Raw genomic sequence first — 25936 nt, 5'->3', positions numbered from 1 at the left:
ATTAAATGGCTAGGGGGAAGGGAAGGAAAAGAAAGAATATTAAGTGCCTCCTATGGCCAAATACTGCACAAAGCATTTACAAATGTTATTCTATGTGATCCATATAATCACAATGTGAGGTAGTTGCTATTATAATTCCCAACTAGCAATTCCCAACTACTTGCTTGGGTTATGAAACCCAAGTTTTCCTGACTCTGTTTTTGTTTTGTTTTGTTTTTTTAAGGAATTTGCTTAGAAGAATTTGCTACTAGGCTTAGGCCCAAGACTTCATCATCCCCTGAGGAGATGTCCCTGGAGTCACCTGGAGAAGTTCCAGCCCATCCCAAATACTTGGTGGATGGACCACTCCAAGCAATTCAGAGGGAGAGGAGATTTAATCTAAACTGAATCACTTTTCTGTGTCTGCATTTCATATCCTTGTCAGATTTCCCTCCCTGCTATGAGGAAATAAATCTGTTTGTTAACTGAATGATTTACGGGCATCCTATTTCATTCCATCATTCCTAAGCTACCAGGAGGTGGGGATGAATCCAGTCCAAACCAAAATCTCTTTCTAAAGTGGTCCTTCTACCCCAGACCCAGTTTCTTTGTAAGTGAACTGGTCCAGAAGAAGATTTTTCCATGTGGATTCCTCAATTTTTTGAAGGAAGATTTCTTACAATTATTATTAAAGGAAATCATAAAATTATCACTCTTCTGGCAAAAGTTATAACATCTGTTAAAAATCACTACAATATCATAGCTCTCAGGCAAACTTAGGAACTGTTTCTGTAATTCCTCATTATTTCCTCTTGACACCATATTGGTCTACTATATACATCAAAAACAACATGGATTTCGTTTCTGCCTTCTTAACCCAAATCCTCTCTATATTTTTGATAATTTTGAGGAGGGTTGTTTGTTTGTTTGTTTGTTTTAAGGAATTCACTTAGAAGAATTTATTTATGTTCTCATCCCAATTTTGGTGAAGACTTCTCGTGTGGCCTTAATCAATTTGATGTTACCTAAGTTCCTCTTTGAGAGAAAGTAAGATAATACTTACTAATGCATTACAGGATATAAATATGGCTTATTTAATTTTTGAAAAAATTTTAATGATATATTTTATTACTTCATATGTATAGTTTTCAAGTTTCTTCATAAAAACAAAAATTTTAGTGCTATGGTCAAATAGTAATTGTTTCTTTACAGATATTCCAAAATTTGTTAATTTGTTCTTTTAAATACAGTTATAAGAAATCAGATACTCTTAGAAGAAAACTTCTTGTGTCAAATCAAGGACATTTAACAAAGACCAATGAGAAATAGATTCCTCTTTGTTATCTTCCTATTTCGTATCACTTAGTTTACAATACTGTGAAACATATTTGCTTTACTGGGAAACAATGTTTGTGTATACACACATAGACACACACATACATACATTCCTGTGCTAATGATTCCCTATTAATAATAATATTATAATTTATTTAATACAAGGATCTTTATATATTTACAAGTATGACCAAAATGGAACTGACATTATTCCTATAACATCGCAATTATCTTATAGATAGGAAAAATAAATCCTGGAAAAGTTACATGATACTAACAAAGGTAGAAGAAACCAAAGATATCAACTTCACATATATTGACTGCAAATATTTTTCAATCCACAATTTCTTGATATGGTTTAATGAAATCAGTCCTCTACCACAAACAACAGAGGTCTTTAAGAGAACTGTACACAGAACTCATTTTTAGTTTTCATGAAAAATATCCATTAATAAAATATCCTAGGGGACAGCTAGGTGGTGCAGTAGCTAGAGCACCAGCCCTGAAATCAGGAGGACCTGAGTTCAAATTTGACCTCAGGCAATTCTGAGCTGTGTAACCCTGGGCAAGTCACTTAACCCCAATTGCCTCAGCAAAGATAGAGAGATAGATAGATAGATGGATAAATAAAATATCCTAACATTTATTTCTCAGAATTTCATAGTTGGAAGGGATCCCAGAGGTCATCTGGTCTAACCCAAACCTAAAGATTTGTAGAAAAGGTTTTTCTGCAAAGGTATTTCTATAAAATCCTTCAAAAATGGTAATTTAGATTCCACATAAATAAAATACACATAGACTATACATAAAGTAGAGAATATACTACTTCCCAAACAACTGATTCAACTGTTAGGAAGAAATTTTTCTAATATTAAACCAAAATCTGCTTCTCTGAAAAGCCCACTCATTATTCCTTAGTTCTTTTTTTCCAGAGCAAACACAAGCCTAATTAATTACTCTTTGATCTAAAGGTCTTTCAAATATTTTAACATAATTCCCATCTCTCCTTTTCTTCCCCCTCCCCAAAAATATACCAAATTTTCTCTTCTCCTGGTTAAACATCACCAGTTCCCTTAACTAATTATTTATGGCAGAGTCTTCAATCCCCTTAACCCTCCTCTGGACATGCTTTAATTTACCATGTATTTGTTCTAAAACATAGAACTTAGATTGAATACAATACTCCAGAGTGATGCGGATTATAACAGGCCTACCACCTCTCTTATTCTTAACATTAAGTTTTTGTCTGCTATCACCAATTCATAATCAAGATTACAGTACTCTAAAACTCTTAGCTCTTTTTCAAATGGAATATTATTTAGTTATATCTTCTCCCCCCAGTCCTGTGCTTATGCAATAGACTTTTTAACTACAATATAAGATTTTACAGTTACCTTTATTAAATTTCATCTTAGATCTAGAACTAAAAATTATAAATGAAGATGTTGAAATAAATGGCCTCAGAATTCACTTCTAGCTCAGTATCTAAGATAACCATAAACACCCTCCATGGAGAATTTATTAGGAGCATTGAAGGTTCTGTAAATAGGTTTTCCATTGCTTGCCATTCTATTCTAATCTTCTCAAAGCTTAAAGATGCTATTACCGCCATGTTTGAACAGCCTTCTCAAGCTGGAAGATTCCTCTGTCCCTTCCTCTGCTTGGTCAGTTCTGAGAACTTCTATTCGAAGGAAACGCTCTAATTAGCTAAGTTCATTCCTTTCTTCTTTTCTCTATAGCCCCACCCTCACCCCACTTTGGATTTCATGACCTACCATGTGCTTCCCCTCTCAAAGCCCTCAACAAGGCACCCTCTTCTCCTACCTGTTTTCGCTCCCCAAACCTCTGTGAGCTTCAATCAGCAACCTAAGACTTTTATCTTGTTTGTGGAAGGTTGCAATCTACACAGATGGAAATAATGCCCAGGAGTATCCTAAGCTAAAAAAACAAAGACCTTTCTCATAGTGACTATCTTGTATCTCCATATTTAATGTAATTTAGGGATTAATTATAGACCTAAATATTAGTATGTCAAAAGAAAATATTAGAATATTAAAATAAAATCATGCTTAAATTTAGATTTCAGTCACTACCCATTCCAAAATAAAATGAATTTTAAAATGTCACATTTTAGAATCTGGCAGGACCACAAAAACAGGTGAATTTTAATACTAGAAACAAACTATCAGAAAAAGAAAGCACTGGACAGGGGCATGATGGAGTGATATCTCAAGTTTTAAAGATCATACCTAGTAATTGTTTTTCTACCCACCAAACCACTTTAAATAGTTATTTGTGGGATAGCTAGATAACCCAATGGATGAAGCACCAGTCCTAAAGTCAGAGGAATCTTAGTTCAAATCTGGCCTCAGACACTTAACACTTACTAGCTGTGTGACCCTGGGCAATTCACTTAATCCCAATCGCAAAAAAAAAAAAAAAAAAAAAAAAGTTATTTGAAAACATCAACAATTATTCTTTTGCCAAATTTTGGATAAAATAAGAAAAAACCCATACAAATAATTTCTTCTCAGAGAGTTCAAATGCTATGAATCATAAGTTTCTATTTCAAGTAGGATATAATAGTGGCTACTAAAATCAAAGAAAAATTATTGCAAAGTTGTATTATAGTTCCAGGATAAATAGGGACTAATAATGATTTAAAAAAATAAGATAACAGAACAATTTATATGTGCTTATACATTTCTTTATATAAAAGGATTTTTGTTGAATATGATCTACTTCCCATGAAATCATTAGAGTATTCTGACTATGGACTAATGATGCTATACTTAGACACTACAAAATTAAATCCACTTCCTTAAATTATTTGCAAGAAGGTATTAAGATTATTTTACCAAGCACAATGGCTAGTGTATCCAGTCTCTGAAGTACTGAGCAAGAATCTGATTTTCTCTCTTTAAAAAACTATATAATTTAATAGTCATGAGTGACTTTGCAAGTTAAGAGAATTTTTCTAAATTTATTTTGGCAATAGAATTTTCTCCAAAGCTCTCTCTTTTTTTTAAGTTGAGCTTCCCTTATAGCAAACTGCTGGATCCTCTCTCTGTAACCCAAGTCTCAAAATAACAGTATAACTAATCACACTGACAAAAACTCTAATTTTCCAGCTCAATTATCCTTATTATTTTTCTATGACAAAGGCAAAAGAAAAATAATAACAGAAAGAAACTTGTATTCTCTCACCTTCATCCTCTTCTAAATCTACAAGATTTGCTTCAATCTCTCTCTCTGCTCCACCAAGTATAGCTTGAAGACGTTTTTGTTTGGCTTTAATCTTCTTTAGTTGTTTTTCCTTGAATAACAAATATCCAAGTTAGAAAAAGTATCAGGGAAGTTTCTTTCTCTTAAATTCAAAATATTAACATAAATATCTATAAAAACTTTGAAAGTAGAACAAGAGGAACTTCCTGCACATATATTCTCAACTTCAGATTAGTACTCAACTTCAGATTAGTAGTAATTGTCTTAACTACTGATACTCAAAATATTTTATGCAAAATTATCATTCCTATGCAATAATCATCAAATTGACAAAATATGGTGATATGAAGCTTTAGCAAACTTGATACAGAATAGGTTTGAAAAGTATATTTTCACAATGCCAGTGTCTACTTCTCAAGTATAATTTCAACACTTACTCCAAGAGAGGCATGACAATTAAGTAATTAACCTGATGAAATGTACAGTTGTAATCTAATAGTAAAATATTTCTATAACACATACAAGCACACTGAAATCTTTCCACTATAAAAAGATCATCTAAGGAAGGACTGAAACCAGCTCTGGTGGATGGAGTAGCCATACTAACAAAAATAACCAATCCTTGAAGTACTAGTCTTCTCCCTAACATCTCCGTTTTTACCTCATCTGTCTATACTTGAGAACACAAGGCCCCACAATTGTACTTCCAACCTTGTACAGAGGTAACAAGCAGAGAGTCAGGGAAAAAATGATTTCATGGGTCTTCCTACCCCAAACCTTTGGGATATAGGCTTGAATCAAACTTGAAAAGAATAGCAATCCTGAGACTAATTTATACGTCTCAATCACTTATAATTTTCCTCTGTACATTACTGCCTCATAGTACTTGCTAGACCTCTGTTTCCCTCCCTCTCTCTCCCCTCTTCTCCCTCTCCCTCTTCCTCTCTCTTTCTGTCATTTCAAGAAGCCTCACTCACAACTTTGCATTCTACACAGAGAAATTACTGAAAGAAAAAATATATAAGGACTAAGTTGAATTGATTTTATAACTCTATTTGAATCACTGTTCTTCAGAAAGTAAAGCTGAAATTTTAAAGACTGAAAAAGTTCCTAGAATGGCAAGTAGCTCCAGGTCAACATAAATCTTCCCTCCCATATTAGCAGGTAAATAGTAGTAAAGTTATACTAGTAAAGAGGGGATAAATTTTTTTTATAATGTTACTGTACTATCTGTCACCCAGTGAAAGGACAGGTTCATGGATATAAGTAACTCCACTCCTTGTTGCTCTCTCGTCTAACAATATTTTCTACCAACCACTTGCAGGGGATATTTATGCCTAACAATTTTGGGACCCATTCAACCTTCATTTGTTTTCCTAAAATCAACACTATCTGCATGGGAGAACCACCTGATACATCTACTTAACTTCAACTATCACAAACTCTACTTCTAATCCTGATCCTTTCTCTCTGAACTGTTATCTCCCCTCCACAAACTACTTACTGTGAGTCTCACTTCACCCACCTAATTGACCACTTATTAGATACCTAAATCAGTCTACAACTTGATCATTTCTAACTGCTGTACTATCTCCTCCAGTCCAAGACAGTATCTTCACCATCTCTCCATACACTGGCTTTGTAAGCTGACAAGCAGCCACCTCTCTGATTTCCCATTTCTTCCCAGAACCTCATTCTACAATACCTTCTAAGAACCTCATAACTCACTGTGTCTAGATATTCTAGCTACCCCAGTAAATCAAAAGAAACTGGGTAAGTGATAGAAAATCAGAGATATATTAATAAGGTCAGTTCTGAGTGACAGAAAATGAGCAGGAGGGTAAGGTATGCTAGGGCTATGTTTGCATTGACAGAAGAAAAATAAAAGATTTGATGAATCTACCTCATTAATAATAAATCTGCTTTGAGAACAATAACTTGTCAGCCCCTTTTAGTATACAAAATGAAAAGGCAAAAAGATTTAGGCCCAAATGATACAGTGAATTTTTATGACGATATAGGTAATAGAAAACCTAAAAGTGTTTCATATCATATGAACTAATCAATAAGTGTTTATTAAGTACTTATTATGTACCATACCCTACGCTAGACATTGGAGCTACAATGTCTTGTAGCTCTTTCCTTCAAGAAAGCTATATTTTATGGGAAAAGACAAATACATATATAACTAAGTACAAAAAAACAAAGATGATGAGAGGAAGAGAGAGGAGTTATGGTAGATAGGGAATCAGAAAAGGTCCTGTGTAGAAGGCAAGAGATTCCATTAAATCTTGAAGGAAACTGGGAATGCTGAGACTCTCACACAAGATAAGAAAACAGGACATAATAGAGCAGGGGACAAAAGTATTGAGTAAAGGGAGAAAAAGGTCTCTGAATGTGAAAATGAGTAAGTCAGAAAGAATATACTAAAAGAAAAGTAAGTGGTTAAATCTAGGCTATCCATTCCAAACTAGTATATATAAACTCAGGGAAGAAATTCTGCTTCTGTGTATGTTCAATATATTAATGCAATGTTATGGATGAGAGTTAAATATCAGAATTTTTAAAAAATTTAAGCTAACTACAAAATGACTTCATTTGAAATATTGTATAGACTTTGGACAATATTCCATAAATGATTAAATCACTTCACATAGCATCCTTTTTTAATGCTAGAAAACAATAAAAGCTTTTCTCCAATCACCTTGTTACATTTCTGTCTCTTTACAGAATCTAGTTTTCTGTTGACATCTTTGTTGTTGACAGCTTGAGGACTAAGATGCTCAATAATCGTATTAATTTGCTTTAGAGATGTTGTACATGACCTGAAAAATAAGAAAAAAAAATTATTTTCTACTCTATTATAGCTATTTTTCAATTTTAATAACAGGAAGATGCCAAAAAACAATAATATTTCATAGTATATTGAATAGACAGAAAATGAATAATAAACTAGAAATCTTACTATTAGCTACAAAAATATCTGAAAGGATCACAGGCAGTCCAAACCTGGTAATTTTTATTTCTATGGCTTATTTTAATTTCAATATACAGTAAGAAACCATTAACTTATTACCATTTGTAAATCATATAAAAGGAATAGTCCATTATACTATTAGAAAGCAAGTATAAGTTTTAAATATTCATCATGGAAGATAATTGAATTTGAATTTTTTTTTTATTTTACTATTTTATTGGCCAACTCAAAACAACTATTTATTAGAGTACTGCATCTAAGCTATATGCAGTACAAAAGACCAGCATGTTGTAATCAGAGGTGTCAAACTCACTTATAGCCTAAACCAGATTAAAATATAATTGGGAAGGGTTAAATGAAATAAAAACACAACATAATATAGATAATGTTAATTTGTGGTCTTCTAAGTCAATATGCTGCCAAACCACCCTTGTTTCTATGAGTTTAACACTACAGGTACTTGGAATCAGAATGACTGGAATCAAATCCCACTTCTCCTAATTTTTACTGTGTGACCATGACCAAGCCACTTTCATTCTCAACCTAAGAAAACTCTCTAATCATTTCGTAAGTGACACATGAGCCCTGTATTAGTGGAAGAAATTCTCTTACTAAGAAAATCACAGAACTCTGAATAATCTAGAACATCTGAATAAAAATGAATAAAAACAGGCTACAATTTGACACTAATTTTTACTAATTCTTTCCTCAAATTTTTGTAGGTTCTATTTTGAGAAGAGAAATTCATTGTCCAATGTATGACAAATAGCCACCTAATTTTGTTTCTAAAATAACTGGAAATAATATTTTAATTTTCATAACAGACCCATGTAATTTTTATACTTGTATCTTTATGTAATATTTGTAACATATAAAAATTGTGATAAAAACATTAAAAAGCTTTTAGCTCAGATTCAAAATCTAATGAGAAAGAACCTTTAAGCTCATCTACTGCAATCCTTTCTAATACATGAATACTAATGTTAACATTTCTGATAAAGTGTCCATCCAGTCTCTAAATACTCAAACCGAATGATAGATAAATGCTTGTTGACTTACTAAACCTCAGTATCACTTAGGGAGTGGCTCATTTCATTGATGTTGTAGTTTTTCCTTTCTGTTACACAGAAACTTTATAATTACTATGTCTCCCCAAGATCTAGCCTTTTCCAAGCTAATTAGCCCCACTTCATTCAGCTGTTGCCCAGATGACAGAAATCTAGACATATAAATTTGAGCATTTAGCAAAAGAGAATGTTTGAAGAAGGCCTGGCAACAGAGAGTGAGTCAACTCAGAGTAGGGCCACAGAAGAAACTGGAAACTGAATGGATACCCTTCAATTGGAGAATAGCTGAATAAATTATGGTATATGAATGTTATGGAATATTATTGTTCTGTAAGAAACAACCAACAGGATGATTTCAGAAAGCCCTGGAGAGACTTACATGAACTGATGCTGAGTGAAATGAGCAAAACCAGGAGATCATTATACACGGCAACATCAATATTATATGAGGATTAATTCTTATGGATGTGGCTCTCTTCAACAATGAGGTGATTCAAACCAGTTCCAATTGTTGTCATGAAGAGAGCTATCTACCCCCAAAGAGAGGAGTCTAGGGACTGAGTGTGGATCACCACATAGCATTTTCACTCTTTTCGTTGTTGCTTCCTTGCATTTTATTCTGCTACTGCTTCTTTTTTTTTTTTTTTTTTAACTGGTTTGATTTCATTTTTCTTCTGCAGCACAAAATTGTATAACTATGTATGCATTTATTGGATTTAACATATATTTGTACCATGTTTAACATATATTGGACTACTTGCCATCTAGGGAAGGGCATGGGGAAGGGAGGGAAAATTGGAACACAAGTTTTGCAAGGGCTAATGTTAAATAATTCCCCACACATATGTTTTGGAAAATAAAAATACTTTTAAAAAAGAGAACCACAAAGAACCAGCAGCCCAGGTATAACCAAAAGTAGAAAGCAGGACTGAGTTTTGTTTAGTTTTGTTTTTTATAGTATTTTATTTTTCCAATTACTTGTAAAGATAGTTTTCTACATTCATTTTTTTCTCCTTCCTCCCTTACCCCCTTCCCAAGACAACAAGAAATCTGATATGGGTTGTACATTATACAAATCATTTGTGTTTTTTTAAAATAATAATAGCTTTTTGTTTTTCAAAACACATTCAAAGGTAGTTTTCAACATTCACCCTTGCAAAGCCTTGTATTCCAAATTTTTCTCTCTCCCGCCTCATTTCTCACTTCCCCTGAACAGCAAGTAATCCAATATAGATTAAACGTGTTCAATTCTTCTAAACATATTACCATATTTATTATACTGTGAAAGAAAAATCAGATTAAAAAAGGAAGAAATTAGAAAAAAAAAAAGTAAACAACAAAAACGGTGAATGAAAATACTATATTTTGATCCACACTCAATCCCCATAATTCTCTCTCTGGATGCAGATGGTTTTTTCCATCACATGTCTATTGGAATTGCCTTATTTATACAAATCATTTGGAATAAAAGAATACAACAGGGCAAAGAATCAAGTTTTGTGGCATGCCATAAGGGGCCTCCTTCTAAGTTGATAATAACTGATTAATTAATACACTCTGGATACAGTTGATCAACCAATTATGAATCAATCTAATTCAACTACAATCTAGCCCAAACTCCAATTTTTTCCATCTTGTCTACAAGGATATCAAAAGAAACTGTCTCAAATACCTTGCTGAAATATTTACCACTTCTAGGGACATGCAGGACAGAAAAGTGGTACACTGAACAGAGTTCTGGGCCTGGAGTCCCAGAAAGACTAATCTTTCGATATGAACAATTTTCAGATGATGAAATTGAAACTATTTCCACTCATATGAAAGAGTGTTCCAAATCGCTCTTGATCAAAGAAATGCAAATTAAGACAATTCTGAGATACTACTACATACCTATCAGATTGGCTAAGATGACAGGAAAAAATAATGATGAATGTTGGAGGGGATGAGGGAAAACTGGGACACTGATGCATTCATTGTTGGTGAAGTTGTGAACGAATCCAACCATTCTGGAGAGTAATCTGGAATTATGCCCAAAAAGTTGTCAAACTGTGCATACCTTTTGATCCAGCAATGCTACTACTAGGCTTATACCCCAAAGAGATACTAAAGAAGGGAAAGGGACTTGTATGTGCCAAAATGTTTGTGACAGCCCTGTTTGTAGTGGCCAGAAACCGGAAACCGAATGGATGCCCATCAATTGGAGAGTGGTTGGGTAAATTGTGGTATATGAATGTTATGGAATATTATTGTTCTGTAAGAAATGACCAGCAGGATGAATACAGAGAGGCTTGGAGAGACTTACATGAACTGATGCTAAGTGAAATGAACAGAACCAAGAGATCATTATATACTTCAACAATGATACTGTATGAGGACGTATTCTGATGGAAGTGGATTTCTTCAACAAAGAGAAGATCTGAATCAGTTTCAATGGATCAATGATGGACAGAAGCAGCTACACTCAAAGAACGAACACTGGGAAATGATGTAAACTGTTTGCATTTTTATTTTCTTCTCAGGTTATTTTTACCTTCTGAATCCAATTCTTCCAGTGCAACAAGAGAACTGTTCGGTTCTGCATACATATATTGTATCTAGGATATACTGTGACATATTTAACATGTATAGGACTGCTTGCCATCTAGGGGAGGGGGTGAAGGGAGGGAGGGGAAAAGTTGAAACAGAAATGAATGCAAGGGATAATGTTGTAAAAAATTACCCAGGCATGGGTTCTGTCGATAAAAAATAATAATAATTAATAAATAAATAAAAAGACTAATCTTTCCAAGTTCAAAGCTGGCCTCAGACACTAGTTGAGTGATCCCGGGAAGTCACTTCACCCCATTTCCTCATCTGTAAAATGAGCTGAAGAAGGAAATGGCAAAGCACTGCAGGTATCTCTGCTAAAAAAATCCCAAACAGAGTCACAGAGAGTCAGACACAACTAAACAGCTAGAGCCACTTGTCTCATCTACCAGTAATCATCCCCTCAAAAGAGTAGTTTTGTAAAACTTTTTTTTAATTCACCCATCCTGCCTCCCAAAGACCATAGCTTCTTTTTCTAACTGTTCCCAAACCATCTGTTTACTAATCTGTTTTACAATTTTGTTAACATTAATGTCATTGGTACTTTACATCTTTACAAGATCTACCTCTTTCCCTCTTTAAAAAAAAAAAAAAAAAAAGATATCAAGCTTTAAAAATATCTTATGCTTCACTTTTCCCAGAAATCTTACCTAAAAATTACCTCAGTACCTTGGAATAGAATTCATCCAAGTCAGGAGACATAAACTCATTTAGAACAGCTAAGTCATCTCTTATATCCTCACCAATCTTAAGTTTCATTTCCTTTTTACTGAGTTTGTTCTACATTTTCTGGTCCAAATGTCATTCATCTTAGCATAGCAGATATAAAATAATTCTATGTCCTGTTAACAATATACCATCTGTCCCAAGGAATGTATTCTGTCCCTTTCCTATTCTTGTTTCAAAGGAACCCAAAATAACAATCTTTATGGTATTTAACATTTTCTTATGAGTTTTAGTTCATCTTGAGCATTAACATTCAAATCTACCAAAGATCCAAGAAATTCTTCTGCATTATCACTGGTTCCATTTTTATACTTCTATTGTTTGTAAATGTCCTTTTTAGATATGAACTCAAAAAGTTCTCTGAACAAAGACTCTTTAAATGTCTTTACAATATGAATATTTGTGAAAATACAATCAGAATTTCATTTTTAAGAACACCTCTAATATGATCTTATTTGATCCTTCAAAAAATTTATCTATTATTCTTATTTTATAGAAGAGGAAACTGATGCTAAGAACTTAAGTGACTTGCCCAGTATCTCACAGCTAAAGAGTTTCGGAGGAAAGATTCAAATGCAGATCTTAAGACAATTCATGTCCTTTATCATTCTGCAACACTGTGTGCTCTACATGTCCATATGAATTTTCATTGAAAATCTAAGTCTTATGATGAAAATACAAATGAAACTTATGAGTTGAATGAGAGTTCTTGGGTAAGGAAGGGTTGAACAACTAGCTAAAAATGGAATACAGGGACCCTTTGTTGACATCTGGGTATAGCTGTCATTGACTGACAAGTCTATTGCTCATAAATGTTCTGGGTCACAGTTTCAGGGCAGAGAGAAGTGCTTGCAATTGGTTACAAGAGAGCACAAGAGAAGCACCTGCACTTGTGGCTACAAGAAAGTAGGGACCCTTCCTACATAAAGACCAAAACACAAAACAGGATCACACTACCATGGAAGCACTAAAAACTGAAAAAAATGAGCAAACAATAAAAAAAGCAGTTAAACATAAAAAGCTCCCACAATGGCAGAGAAGACCAAGACACAACTTCAAAAGAAAAGAAAATACTTGAGAATGGTACAAAAAATTATGAAAATTATCAAGGTGGTAAAAGCGGTACCAAAAATATTAATGTTAATTAAAATTGGCCTAATGATAAAAGTACAAAAATTAATTTTAAAAAGCAGAATTGGCCAAATAAGATGAGAAGTACAAAATCTCAATGAATAAAATAATTCTTTAAAAACTAGAAACTGGACAAAGGGAAATTAATTACTTCAATGGGCATCAAGAAACAATAAAACAAAATCAAAACAATTAAAAAATAAAAAAATAGGAAATAGGAAAAACATCATTGGAAAAACAATGGACCTGGAAATAGATCTAGGAGAGAGAATTTAAGAATGATTGGACTTGCCTGAAAGCCATAATAAAGATAAACAAACAAACAAAACAAAACAGATATAGTACAAGAAATTATATAGGAAAACTTCCCTGATACCTTAGATCCAGGGGATAAAATCAATCAAAAGTTGTGACCAACTGCAACTGACCACTTCCTAAAAGAGATCCTAAAATGTAAATTTTACCAGAAATAGTATGATTAAATTCCAAAATTCCCATGTCAAGATAAAAATACTGTAAATAGTCAAAAAGGAACAATTCAAATACCACAAAGCCAAGATTTAGAAGTTTCCAAATTAAAAAAAAAAAAAAAATGGAGGGCTTGGAGTTTGATATTCCAGGAGACAAAGGAGCTAGCATTACAACCAAGAATAATGGAGTATAGCAAAACTGAATACAGTCAAGGAGAGAAGGGAGGGTACTGAGAAATAGACACATAATGAAACAGAATTTTCAAGTAATCCTCATAAGGAGATCGGTACTGAACAGAAAATTTGACATTTAAACATAAGACACAAGCATGAGAAGATAAACATGAAATAGAAATTATAAAGGCCTCTATAAAGTTAAACTGTTTAATTTGTATATGGGAAAATAATACATGCAATTCCTAAAAACTTTATCATTACTAGGGTAGTTAAAAGTAGTCTGCATAGACAAGGGGCACACCAATTATGTTAGGATGGTTTCCAAAAAAAAAATTAAGGTTTAAAAATGAGAAATGGGGAATCAAGATGGTGAAGTAATGCCAAATTCTCCTTCAAATCTTTTCAAATTCTTTTAAATAATGACTGAACAAATTTTAGGATACAGAATCCACAAAAAGATGGAATGAAACAATCCTGCAACCAAAGATAACTTGGAAGGTCAGCAGGAGAGGTCTGTTGCACCAGGGTGGGCATCTAGTGCAGTCCTAGCACAGGCTGCTTCAGTACAGAGCTGGCCCTGGCCTACGCACCAGCAAAGTAAGGCCGGGCCTTGACGTCTCTGAATCAGCATCAGTACTGGCATTTTCCAACCTCTTAACCCAGAGACATAGAAGATGACTTGGAAGATCGGCCTCTCAGTAGGGTCTGTCTCACTAGGGTGAGAGGGCCTTGGGAAACATCACCCCAGAAGTGTGCCTTGGCAGCAGTGGCAGTGTCAGATGCCTGTAGGGATTTCTGAAAATAGCTACACAAAACCCCTGAAGGTTGAGACATAACACCTTCCACCCTGGAAATAAAGACATTCTTTACCAAGGAGTTAAAGCCAAGTAATAGATGGGGGAAATAAGCAATCAACAGAAAAAGATTCTGACCACAGAAAATTACTATGATGGTTAAGAAGATCAAAACAATACTTAGAAGAAGATAACTAAGTCAAAGTCTACATCCAAAGCCTCCAAGAAAAATAAAAATTGGTCTCAAGCCATGGAAGAGCTCAAAACGGATTTTGAAAATCAAATAAGAGAGGGAGAGAAAAAACTGCGAAGAGAAATCAGAGTGATGTAAAAGGAAATAAAAAAGCCAATGAGAAGAATGACTCAATAAGCAAAATAGGCCAAATGGGGAAGGAGACACAAAATTTCAATGAGGAAAATAATTCCTTAAAAATTATAATTTAACAAATGGTAGTTAATGACTTTATGAGAAATCAAGATACAATGAAATAAAAAAAAACAGAAAACAATGTAAATTACCTCATTAGAAAAACAACTGACCTGGAAAACAGATAAAAGATAATTTTAATATTATTGGTCTATCTGAAAGTCATGATGAAAAAAAGACATCCTCTTGCAAGAAATTACCAAGGAAAACTGTCCAAATATTCCAGAACCAGAGGCTAAAACAGAAATTGAAAGAATCCACAGATCACCGCCTGAAAAAGATCCCAAGAGGAAAACTCCCAGGAATATTGTAGCCAAATTCCAGAACTCCCAGGTCAAGGAGAAAATAGTGCAAGCATCCAAAAAGAAACAATTCAAGTAAGAGGACTCATAATAAAGATAACACAAGATTTAGCAGCTTCTACATTAAAGAAGTGGGGAGGAGTGGAATAAAACATTATGGAAAACAATGGAGCTAGGATTACAGTCAAAAATCACCTACTCCACAAAACTGAGTATAATACTTTAGGGGGAAAGGTAGACATTCAATGAAATATAGGAATTTCTAGCATTCATAATAAAAAAAAAAAAAACAGAGCTAAGTAGAAAATTTGATTTTCAAATACAGGATGGACTCAGGAGAAGCATAAGGAGGTAATCAGGAAAAGGAAATCAAAAGGAACTTAAGGTTTATCTGTTTACATTCCCACATGGGAGGATGATACTTATAACTCATAAGAACTTCCTCATTATTATGCCAATAGTAGTATATATAGACAGAGAGCACAAGTGTGAGCTGAATATTTAAGGATAATATCAAAAAAATAAAATAAAATAAAGAGCTGAGAGAAGGATATACTGGGAGAAAATGAAGGGGAGAGGTGAAATGGTATGAAATATCTGCCATAAGAGGCAAGAAAAAGCTTTTACAATGGAGGGGAAGAGAAGGAGGGGAGGGGGAGTGAGTGAACCTTACTCTCATGAGAACTGGCTTTAAGAGGAAATAACATACACATTCAACTTAGGTATAGAAAACTATCTTGTCCTGCAGAAAAGTAGGAGGGGAAGGGGATAAAGAGGAAGAATGATAGAAGAGAGGGCACATTCAACATAATAACTGTGGAAATATGTATATAGGAAATGTACATGTTTACCATTTATTGGATTACTTGCTGTCTAGGGAAGGGAGTGAGGGAAAGGGAAGAAGAAAAAAATTTTGGATCCCAAGGTTGTGCAAGGGTGAATGCTGATAACTGTCTGTGCATATGTTTTGAAATCAATAAACTTGGGGCAAAAAAGTTCAACAAGATTTGGAAAAAAAAAAAGAGAGAGAGAGAAAGCACACTGAGGGAGGAACTGATCAGAAGCAAAACACCTGTGAAAAGACAGGATAAATGGAGAGAGAGACAGGGAAGTTGGCAATAGTAACTGAAAACAATTTTGAAGCAAGTTTCTCTGAAGAAAGACTTTTTTTGCAAATGCATAGGGAATTGAGGTAATTTTTTTTTTTTTTTTTTGCTGAGGCAATTGGGGTTAAGTGACTTGTCTAGGGTCATACAGCTAAAAACTATTAAGTATCTGAAGCCAGATTTGAACTGTACTTTCTAGCTGCCCTATATACAGCCAATTGCCATTATGGCATTATTTCTAAAATACAGGTTTCAATTTTCATAATGCAGATTAAAATTCTAACTGCCTGATATTTAAGCAATTTTGTATGTTTATATTTTTCTAAAGACTTTTAAAAAAGATAGTCTGAAAGAACAATTACCTCTTAGGATAACAGAATCTAAAAGTTGAACATATATTTATTTAAATTGAAACTGAAAATGAAATATTTATTTAAAATGCAAAATGAATAATCTTGACTATATTATGCTACTTCTAAACTAAATACCATCTAGATTCAACAAGCTTTCTACCACACTTGTGGTCTACTTAATAATAAAATGCATCATTATTCTCCCCAGCTTAAACTTTTATGAAATAACTGGAAAAAACAAAGTTTCTTTTCCTCCAATTAAAAAAAAAAAAAAGACCATGGCAGATGATGATGATTGATGATTCTCAAAACAAAGTGCAAGGAAGTATAAAGAGGACTTGTATCTGATGACAGCCAAGGTACCAGGTTCAGCTCAGTCATATTTTAAGGGAGAGAGGCAGGGTTAAGATTCCTCAGTCTTCTCTTAGTAGCCTAAAACCCCTTCCACCATAGAGTCTATGATACTATGAATCAATCATTAAGTATTTAACACTGAAAACAAATTTGCAAGTCAAATAAAGAGGTTCAACAGAAAATTAATCAGTCATCATCCTAAGTTGTTCAGGAGAAAACTCAATAAAACTTAAAAATAATTAATAAATTCTATTTTAAATAGTAAATTTGAATCATCTCTATTTTCTAAAATGCTATGGCTTTTAAACTTTTTCACGCTATTCTTAAACAGAAACTCCCATATTAAAGACTGTATTAACTTACCTGAGATCATCTAACACTGAATGGTATTCTTTTTCTGCTTCAGCTAATTGAGCTGCCCTGTTAGCTTCATGAATTGCTTTATCTACTTGTTGAAGCACTCCTTGTTCTAACACATCTTGGTCATAGACATCAACTCCCAAATCTTTGAGTTCAACTGCTTGAGCACTGTATTCTACAGATTGAATTTGTTGTCTGTCTATGTGCAACACTGGCGGTCCTTTTCTTGGGACTTCAAACATACCAACCACTGAAGAAGTGGATGGGCTATTATTAAATACAGAAGGAGTGAAACTTTCTTCCATTTTATCAAGAGCTGCACTGTTTTCAGGACCAATGGCAGTTTCTTCAGCATTGTTGAAAGATGGGCTATTTAAATCTTTCTCTTGAGTTTGACCTGAGTGTTGAGTAGCTTCGTTTGGCATCATTTTACAGAATATCTGAAACAAGAAATTTGCAAGTTAAATATTTATTACAGTAAAGCTTGAATATTTTATCTTCCTTGTTACAGAAAGGAGAAACTTAGTTTTTTGAAAAGTCAAATAATAATTGTGTAATTAACCATTTTATAAAGTCAGGATTTTAAATCCACACAGATTTTCTTTAAAAGTTATACTGGGCTATGATTTTGAAACAAACAGACCAATAGCACACACTTTGAAAGTTGATCATCTAAAACAGGGCTTCTTAAACTTTTTCCACTCACAAACTCTTTTCATCTTGAGAAATGTTTAAGTGGCCCCAGGCATATAAAATAGGTATACAAATGAAACATTTACTGATAATAAATCATGTCACAACCCTCACATAAACTTATACAACCCCATTTGGATTCACAACCCACAATTTAAGAAGTTGGGATCTAAAATACTAAGTTACATTATAGTTTATAGTCTCAATAACAAAAGTCTACTTAGTTGACAAGAAAGTGGTCCATTTGAATCACTCAAATTGGCATTTGACTGTATTGTGCCATAAACAACATTCTAGATTTTAAAAATCAATATCTAAATCCAAAAAGGGATTTAAAAAAAAAAGTCTAGTAGCATTCTAATACTAACACCCCCATTTGCTGATCATCCATAAATGGATATATAATGAGAAACATGTTAAGACAGTAACAGAACAATGTATAAAAGCAGAAGGGAAAAGGATTCAAAAGACCTGAATTCTAGCCTTAACTCTTCGACCCTGAACAGGTTACTTAATTTCTATAAATCTTTTTTTTTTTTTTAACCTATAAAATGAAGGAATACTACTATTTGCCCTGTCTATCTTACCGCATGTTATGAGGGGGAGGAAAAAAAATACAGGATAGCAGTTTGTAAGCTGCATTCTACCAACAAAAGATATTATTCATCCCTAGAATCTGAGTGGCTAATTTCAGATGCTTTCAAAGCCACTACTGCCAAATAACACTTCAATATCTAAGGTTGCTAAATCTCATTAACAGAGACATCCTAACATAAAATAGAGACAAACTGGTGTACCCCAAGTGTCAGTGGGTGGTTTTTAGGAAACAACAAAGTTCAGCAATGCAGTACTTTTTAAATGAAACCAAGTTCAGTAATGCAGCTCTTTTCATAGAAAAGCATAAATTCCTAAAATGACAGAAAAGGAGCATTCTTAAATAGAGAAGGTGGCTTAATGTCCTCATTTTACTGAGGAGTAACCAGAATTAAGTGTCATAAGGTGGGAATAGACACGTGAATTTAATTTACATAAGCCCCGCCTTTCAATTGAATTTAAAACCATCCCCGAGGGAAGGGGGTTTCACCGGAGGGGCTACGGCATTTAAACTCCGGGCCAGGCAAATGTCAAAGTCCTCCCGCTGGCGGGCGCTCCGTTAACCACGGAGCGCTGTGGTTCATTAACTCTTACTCGACCCGCCCACTTCGGTCCAGAGCGTGCAGGAAGGACCGCACTGAGGGAGAGGGAGAGATGCTATCGTGTCGCGGGGGGCGGGGACAAGCACCGATCTCCGGGGGGGAGTCCTCCCCCCGCTGCGGAAGTTCAGATGTCACAGGGCTCGAGCGCTGTCCCGGGATTGGGCTCCCCCAGCCCGGAAGCGTCGGGGTGGGGGCTCCCGCCGCGTCTCCTCCCTCCTCCCGCAGCCGCAGGCCGGGAGTCTCAGCCTCCGGCCCCGGGCCGCGCCGGACAAAGGTCTGCGGCCGCGCCAGGCTTCCTCAGGGCTTGCCCGGGCAAACGCAGATCCTCGGCAGTCCGGACCCGGGGCGGGCGACCAGAAGCGGGGCCCCGGCCCGCGCGAACACTCACGAGAGCCCTGGAGACCCGGATACCGGAGCTGCCACGGCCCCCCCGCCACAGCCGCCACCCGCAGCTGTGCCTCAGGAAGCGGCCCGGACGCCGGAGGAGGCCACGCGCATGCGCGAGAGGCGGAGCGAAGGAAGCGCATCAGACCCTTCTGACCACGCATGCGCGTCCCCGCCGGGCGAGCCACCACCTCCTTTTCACGTGGGTGTGTGACGACGCTCGCAGGGGTGTGAATAACAAGCAGTCTCAGATGCTTGTTAGGTCTCCTCATGTGCAAAATGAGGACAATAATAACACCGAATTTCCAGGTGGTTGTGAGGACTATTTGTAAAGCGCCGGGCCCACAGCAGCTGCTAAATTAATGTTCGCTAGTACTATTAATAAGCAACAGAAATAACCGCAGTGTCTTGTGCAGCGATTTAGTCGCCTTAAACCCGATTTATTAAACACCTTCCAGACACGTTGTGGAAAGCTTTACATCTATTATCTCATTTGATCTCACAAAAAATCTGGAAGTTCTGTTATTATGCCCATTTTGCGGGAAATCAACCCAAATTGACTTGCCCAGGGTCACAATCTGGTGTCAATGTCTGAAGTCACTCAGACTTTGCTTGATTCCAGGACCATTCATTGCACCACCTCCAATGATCCTCATAGTAAAGGAAATATAAATGCTATTCCCCTTTCACAAATGAGGAAACTGAGGCAGAGAGTAATGAAGAGGCTCATCCATCATCTCACTGATAAGAAGCATCTATAGGAGTCTGCATCTGATCTTACCTAATTCCAGATTCAGAGCTTTGCATCTTGTCCCACTCAGACCTGAAGATAAATGACAGTGTTTTTCTGGATGAAAAATGTGCCTTTTCCTAAGAGGTTACATTTCCTACAGTCAATTTCCTACAGGGAATTTTTGATCAGGAGGAGTTGAGCTGAAGGGTTCCTTAAGGTTCTTTTAGTATTTCTAATGTCAGCTCTTTTAAGATTGTCTGATTGTGTCAATCCTATCTGACTCTTTGTGACTCCATTGTGGTTTTCTTGGCAAAGACATTGTCATGGTTTGCCCTTTCCTTTTCCAGTTCATTTTACAAATGAGGAAACTAAGGTAAACAGGGTGAAGTAACTTGCCCAGGATCATAGCACTGGTAAGGATCTGAGGTAAAATTTGAATTTAGGTCTTCTAAACTCCAAACCCAGCACTCAATGCATTGTACCATCTAGCTATTCAAAGCCTCTGAGAACATCTTCTTATTTTACAGATTTTGTCTGTCTGCAGTAATTTATGTGTTGTCTCTTATCAGAATGCGAGTTCCTCGAGGTCAGGTTTTGTTTTTGCCTTTCTCTTTACCTCCCACAGTATTTAATAAATGCTTAGTATTTATTTACTAGGTATATTTAATAAATGCTTATTGGTTGCCCAAGTAATCCATTATTGGATATTGCTTGAGAAAATCTGCATATTGTTATTTCTGTCATCCTCACCCTTAGTGTTATTTTCAATCTCTCCCTCACTACTTAATCATCATTTTATGCTGCCTATAGACATGTCCATATCACTTCTGTCCTAAAAAAAAAAAAAAAAAAAAAAAACTTAGAGTTATCCTGGCAGCATTGTCTGCCCTTCTTAGCTAAATTCCATGACTTCTCCCACTCAAATCTAAACCCTCAGCAATCTGACTAGATCTGACCTCATCATTAAACTGAAAATCCTTTATCCAGTCACCAATGCTTTCTCTCACTCTTTTAATGTATACAAAAATATATTTGTAGAGGACAGTCTTCAATAAGGATCACCCCAAGTTTTAGGCACCCCTCTTTATCCTCCAATCATTTGTACTCCTCCTGCCCTACAGATGCCTTCTGCCAGGTTCCACATTACTTTATGTAATTTATTCTTCTATTCTCCTGCCCTCCCTTAACAGAACCATAATAGCTGATTTAGAATTGTAAAGCACTTAGAAATTCTTATTCAAATCCTTTACTTTACATATGAGGAAATTGAGGTAGCCAATAAGTTGACAGAGTCCAGGGCTTCTGACCTTAAGTCTCCTGCTCATTCCACTCTGCCACTTTTCCCCAAAATCTCACCTTTCCTCTCCCAATTCGACCTCCTTCCATTCTCAACAGGTCCGAAATTTCTCCTTTTTCTTAATTCCTCCTTCCCCTCATTTTCCTTTTCTACCCCTTACTCCTAGTTTTGATTAAAGACACTACTCCTTTTCAGGATTATTATTCTGCCAATGTTTCTCAGAGATCAAAGACTTTCAGAGAGGCCCAATTCCAAATATGCCTGCATTATGAAGATAAAACATAGAACATATCTTAGAGAGGGAAGAAAACCCAAAAATCTCTTGACAACACAATGGCCTTTTCTGACACTTTATCCTTTTCAACATCTAGGCAAGTTTGGAAACAGTCAGTAACTCTCTTTGGAAAATTCTCTCCTTTTTAGGTCTTCAGGACTCTGAGCTCCTCTGATTCTTCTATATGTATGGCCATTTCCTCCTCAATACTATCTGTAAATGATTTCATGAATTCTATCATCCGTATTTATGATTCCTAGAACTATCTATCCAACCCAAAACTTTCTCCTTAGCCCTATTTCTCATATCATCAGCTACCTTGAAGACATTTCAAAATGGCAGACCTAGAGGTATCTCAAACACAACATGTTCAAAGTAGAATTCATTCTCTTTCCCACCTATTTTCCCTTTTTTAGAAGCTTATTTTAAATTACCTTTTCAATTGATAAACATTTATTTTTTATCAATCTATCCCATCCCCACTGGGGAGAAAAAAAAACCCACTACTTGGCATAGATTGTCATCACCTTACATCTGTACTATAACAATAGCTTTCTGGTTGTTCTTCCAACCTCAAGTCTTTATCCACTCTTATTAATTCTCCTCTCAGCTGCCAAAGTGATCAATTTAAAGTATAGGTCTGACCATGTTATTACCCCTCTCAATAAACCACTACCCAGCAGGACTAAATATAAAATTCTGTAATTGGCATTTAAAGCCTGGCACAACCTGGTCTTTCCTACCTTTTCAATCTTCTGATATTTTACTGCTTTCCACGAGGATCTCACTACATCGAGTTGCCTGCTGTTCCTTTCCCACAGTACTCCATCTCCCAGTTTAGTGATTTTGCCTGCCTCATGTCTGAAATTCTCTACCTCATCACCATCTCCTCATTTCTTTCCAGCATCAGATCAAATCCCACCTTTTATAGGAGACCTTTCCCAGTCCTTTCCTGTGAGCTCCTTCTTCCCTCTACAATGAATTTGTCATGTATGTATGTTATTATTGGAATGTTATCTCCCCATTGCAATATAAGCTTCTTGAGGGCAAGGATCATGTTTTTGCCCTTCTTTGTATTCCCAGGGCCTAATCCATAATAAGTGCTTAATAAATATTTCCTTACTTATTCTCTCCCTGAAAATACTCTCTATTCATGTATATGATCATCAGGATGATATATCATTAAGATTATATATGTAGAGGAGTAAGCATATAATATAAATCAGTGATTGTTGGTACCTCAATTTCCCTTTTTTGTTATTAATAATTATGAATAAATAAATGAGAGTCATTCCATATCTTCCCCTCCTTCAGATACCTTTCATATTGATCCCTCAGTCTCCTCACAATTATGTCTCTTCTAACATGGATATCCTTTACATACACTTGGTCCAATCTGTCTGTTTTTCCCACTTTGTTGCTTATAATCATTCATTCCTCCATTATAAACATATCAAGAACTGTGATTCTAGCTTCCAACTGTGGTAGCTCCATCAGAATAAAAAATATTTATTATCTGATGCTGAATGAAGTGAGCTGAAAATAAAGAGAATATTAAACACAGAAAGCAACATTGTGTGACAATCAAATATGATAGATATTGTTCTTCTCAGCAATGATTCAAGACAATTCCAACAGACTCATGATGAAAAGTGTCATCTACATCCAAAGAAAAAACCATGGAGTGTAAATGCAGATCAAAGAATACTATTTTCACTTTTGTTGTTATTTATTTCTGTCTGTGGTTTCCCCCTTTTGTTCTGATTTTTCTTTTATAACATGATTAATGTGGAAATATGTTTAACATAATTGTACATATATATTACTAATCAATTACTATCAAATTGCTTGCTGTCTTAGAGAGGAGGGAGAAAAAAGGGAGAGAGATTGAGAAAAATTTAAAACTCAAAATCTTATAGAAATGAATATTGAAAACTATCTTTACATTATTGAAAAAATAAAATACTATTAAGAATAAAAAAATGAAAAAAGAAAAAACAGAATTTATTATGACAACCTTTATAAGCCTCTTTCATTTTTCTTCTATTTGGTGTGTTCTTTCTATTTTTATCCCCAAATACCCTTCAGATGACTTTCTTTAATTAGATCACTTACCAAAATTTTAAAAAATTGTTTCATTAACAAGCATGATGATACATGCCTCTAATCCCTGATGCTGGAAGATTGAGGGTAGAGAATCTCTTGAATCCTGGATTTATGAACTTCAGTGAGTTAACTATTTGGGGTCCACACTAAATTCAGAATTAATATGGTGATCCCCTGTGAGGTGGAGTGAGGAAATAGTTGCCTAAGGAGGGTTGAACTCTCTCAGTCTAGAGAAAAAAGAATGTGATCTTTAAAAAAATTTTAGTAAACCGGTTTTATCCTTCTTATCTTTCTGCTTTATAGGGTAATGTTGCTCATAGTTATCCACAATTATTCTTTGTAAGTATTTGCAAATAACTTTATATCCTGAACTAATATTGCCTTTGTCCAAAATCTCTATTTAGTAAGTCAAATGTTTACTAACTAAGGCTCTTTCTGGGCTTCTTGATCTTTGATATTTTTGTAGCAATGTATTTCCAGTGGTTAAATATCTGTATAAAATTTTTCAATGAGGTATTTTCCACCAATACATCAAAAGCATTAGAGATTGTTATGTTCTCTGGTTCAGTTTCTTGGGGGTCTTTGAAGCAGCTTTCGTTTCAGTTCAGTAATCACCACAAGAGTAGCCAGGGGTTAAAATCCAAATCCTTTATTATCTCTTTGCCTGATGCTGGGCAGATTTCTGGAGAGCCTTTCAGTCTGGTCTTGGTCTTACTGGGGGAAATGCAGGAGGCCAGACCAGCCACCAGGAAGATCGAAGATCAAATTGAATTTCTCCCCTTGGTTCTGAGAGCTTAAGCTCTTACCTCCAGTCCTTTGTCTTCTCTGTCTCTGCCTCTGAGTGTTTTCTGAGTCCCAGTTTATATGCTTTACACTGAGTATAAACCAATCATTATATCACTAGGGTTTTCTGAGGCCCAGTTTCTCTGCCTCTGAGTGTTTTCTGAGTCCCAGTTTATATGCTTTACACTGAGTATAAACCAATCATATCACTAGGAGACCATTATTTGTTGTAAGATTAAATCAATCATACTATCCATGCTAAATTAGATAACCATTGTCTCATCAATTCCACTTAGTACCTTGTTTCAAGTTCCGGCCCATAACAGAAGATTCCTTGAATAACATAACAGGAATAACCCAATTAAATGACATAAACATTTGGTCAGGCATAAAACAGGGTGGTGCATTTTTATCAAAGGAGTTATAAATATGGTTACAGAGGTTCCAGGGCAGAGTCCATGTTGAAGAGAGATTCTCTATAGATTTGTGAATAAGCTTGTGTTCATTGCATCAAGCCATGGAACTCTATAGAGCTCTCTGGAAAAATATATAAGCTCTCAAAATATCTTGATCTCATTATCCATCTACACAGGAAACTAAATGGATAGACAATGCTCATTACCCTGATTGTGTCATTTGGATTAAAAATCTAAAGAGCTTATGTGTATATCTGGGACAGGTAAAACAAATGTAACAACAAGCTGGGCCACGAGTTGAAGAGGAGAAAGAAAGGAGGTGACAATTGAGATCCACAAAAAGGTAATGAGGAACCAATCCTATAAAGCATGAAAAGAAAAGACACCCCTATTAAGACCTGTGTGTGCTTCCCCCAGCCCTACTCTGAAACTCATGGAAAGAATATTCTGTGAATCAAAACTCCTAAACCTCAGAGGAAAATAAAATGAATAGTCTGCTTTTCTCTTAAGAAAAGAAATTTTCAAAATTCTCTTAATGATGACTCCAAATTTCTCATGAAAACAAAGACCTATTCTTATAATGTCAACCCAACATTGGTATTTCTAAATGGCAGCAAAGTATGAAAAAGAGGAACATGGTGGGTGAGTGAGCAAGCTACAACTTATAACCCATGAGGAATGTCAA

General features: G+C 35.3%; 1 protein-coding gene across 3 annotated transcripts in view; it reads right to left on the bottom strand.

The window, feature by feature from the left end:
* The window catches only part of ERCC6 (ERCC excision repair 6, chromatin remodeling factor), a 101046-nt gene extending 81342 nt beyond the window's left edge, over window positions 1-19704 (bottom strand). For 2 of the 3 annotated variants that reach the window (XM_031956272.1, XM_031956274.1), the window contains exons 1-4: window positions 19647-19704; window positions 17373-17809; window positions 7244-7364; window positions 4522-4630 (exon numbers count right to left, since the gene is read on the bottom strand). In XM_031956272.1, coding sequence (XP_031812132.1) covers window positions 4522-4630; window positions 7244-7364; window positions 17373-17797 — 655 coding nt within the window. In that variant the 5' untranslated portion in view covers window positions 17798-17809; window positions 19647-19704. Of the gene's footprint in view, window positions 1-4521; window positions 4631-7243; window positions 7365-17372; window positions 17810-19344; window positions 19418-19646 lie in introns of those variants that run through there. The other variant, XM_031956273.1, reaches the window with a different exon arrangement.
* Between the last annotated feature and the right edge of the window lie 6232 nt (window positions 19705-25936).

The sequence above is a fragment of the Sarcophilus harrisii genome, chromosome 2, assembly GCF_902635505.1.
Source record: "Sarcophilus harrisii chromosome 2, mSarHar1.11, whole genome shotgun sequence".
Classification (NCBI taxonomy): Eukaryota; Metazoa; Chordata; class Mammalia; order Dasyuromorphia; family Dasyuridae; genus Sarcophilus; species Sarcophilus harrisii.
This window is presented reverse-complemented; position numbering and strand designations above follow the sequence as displayed.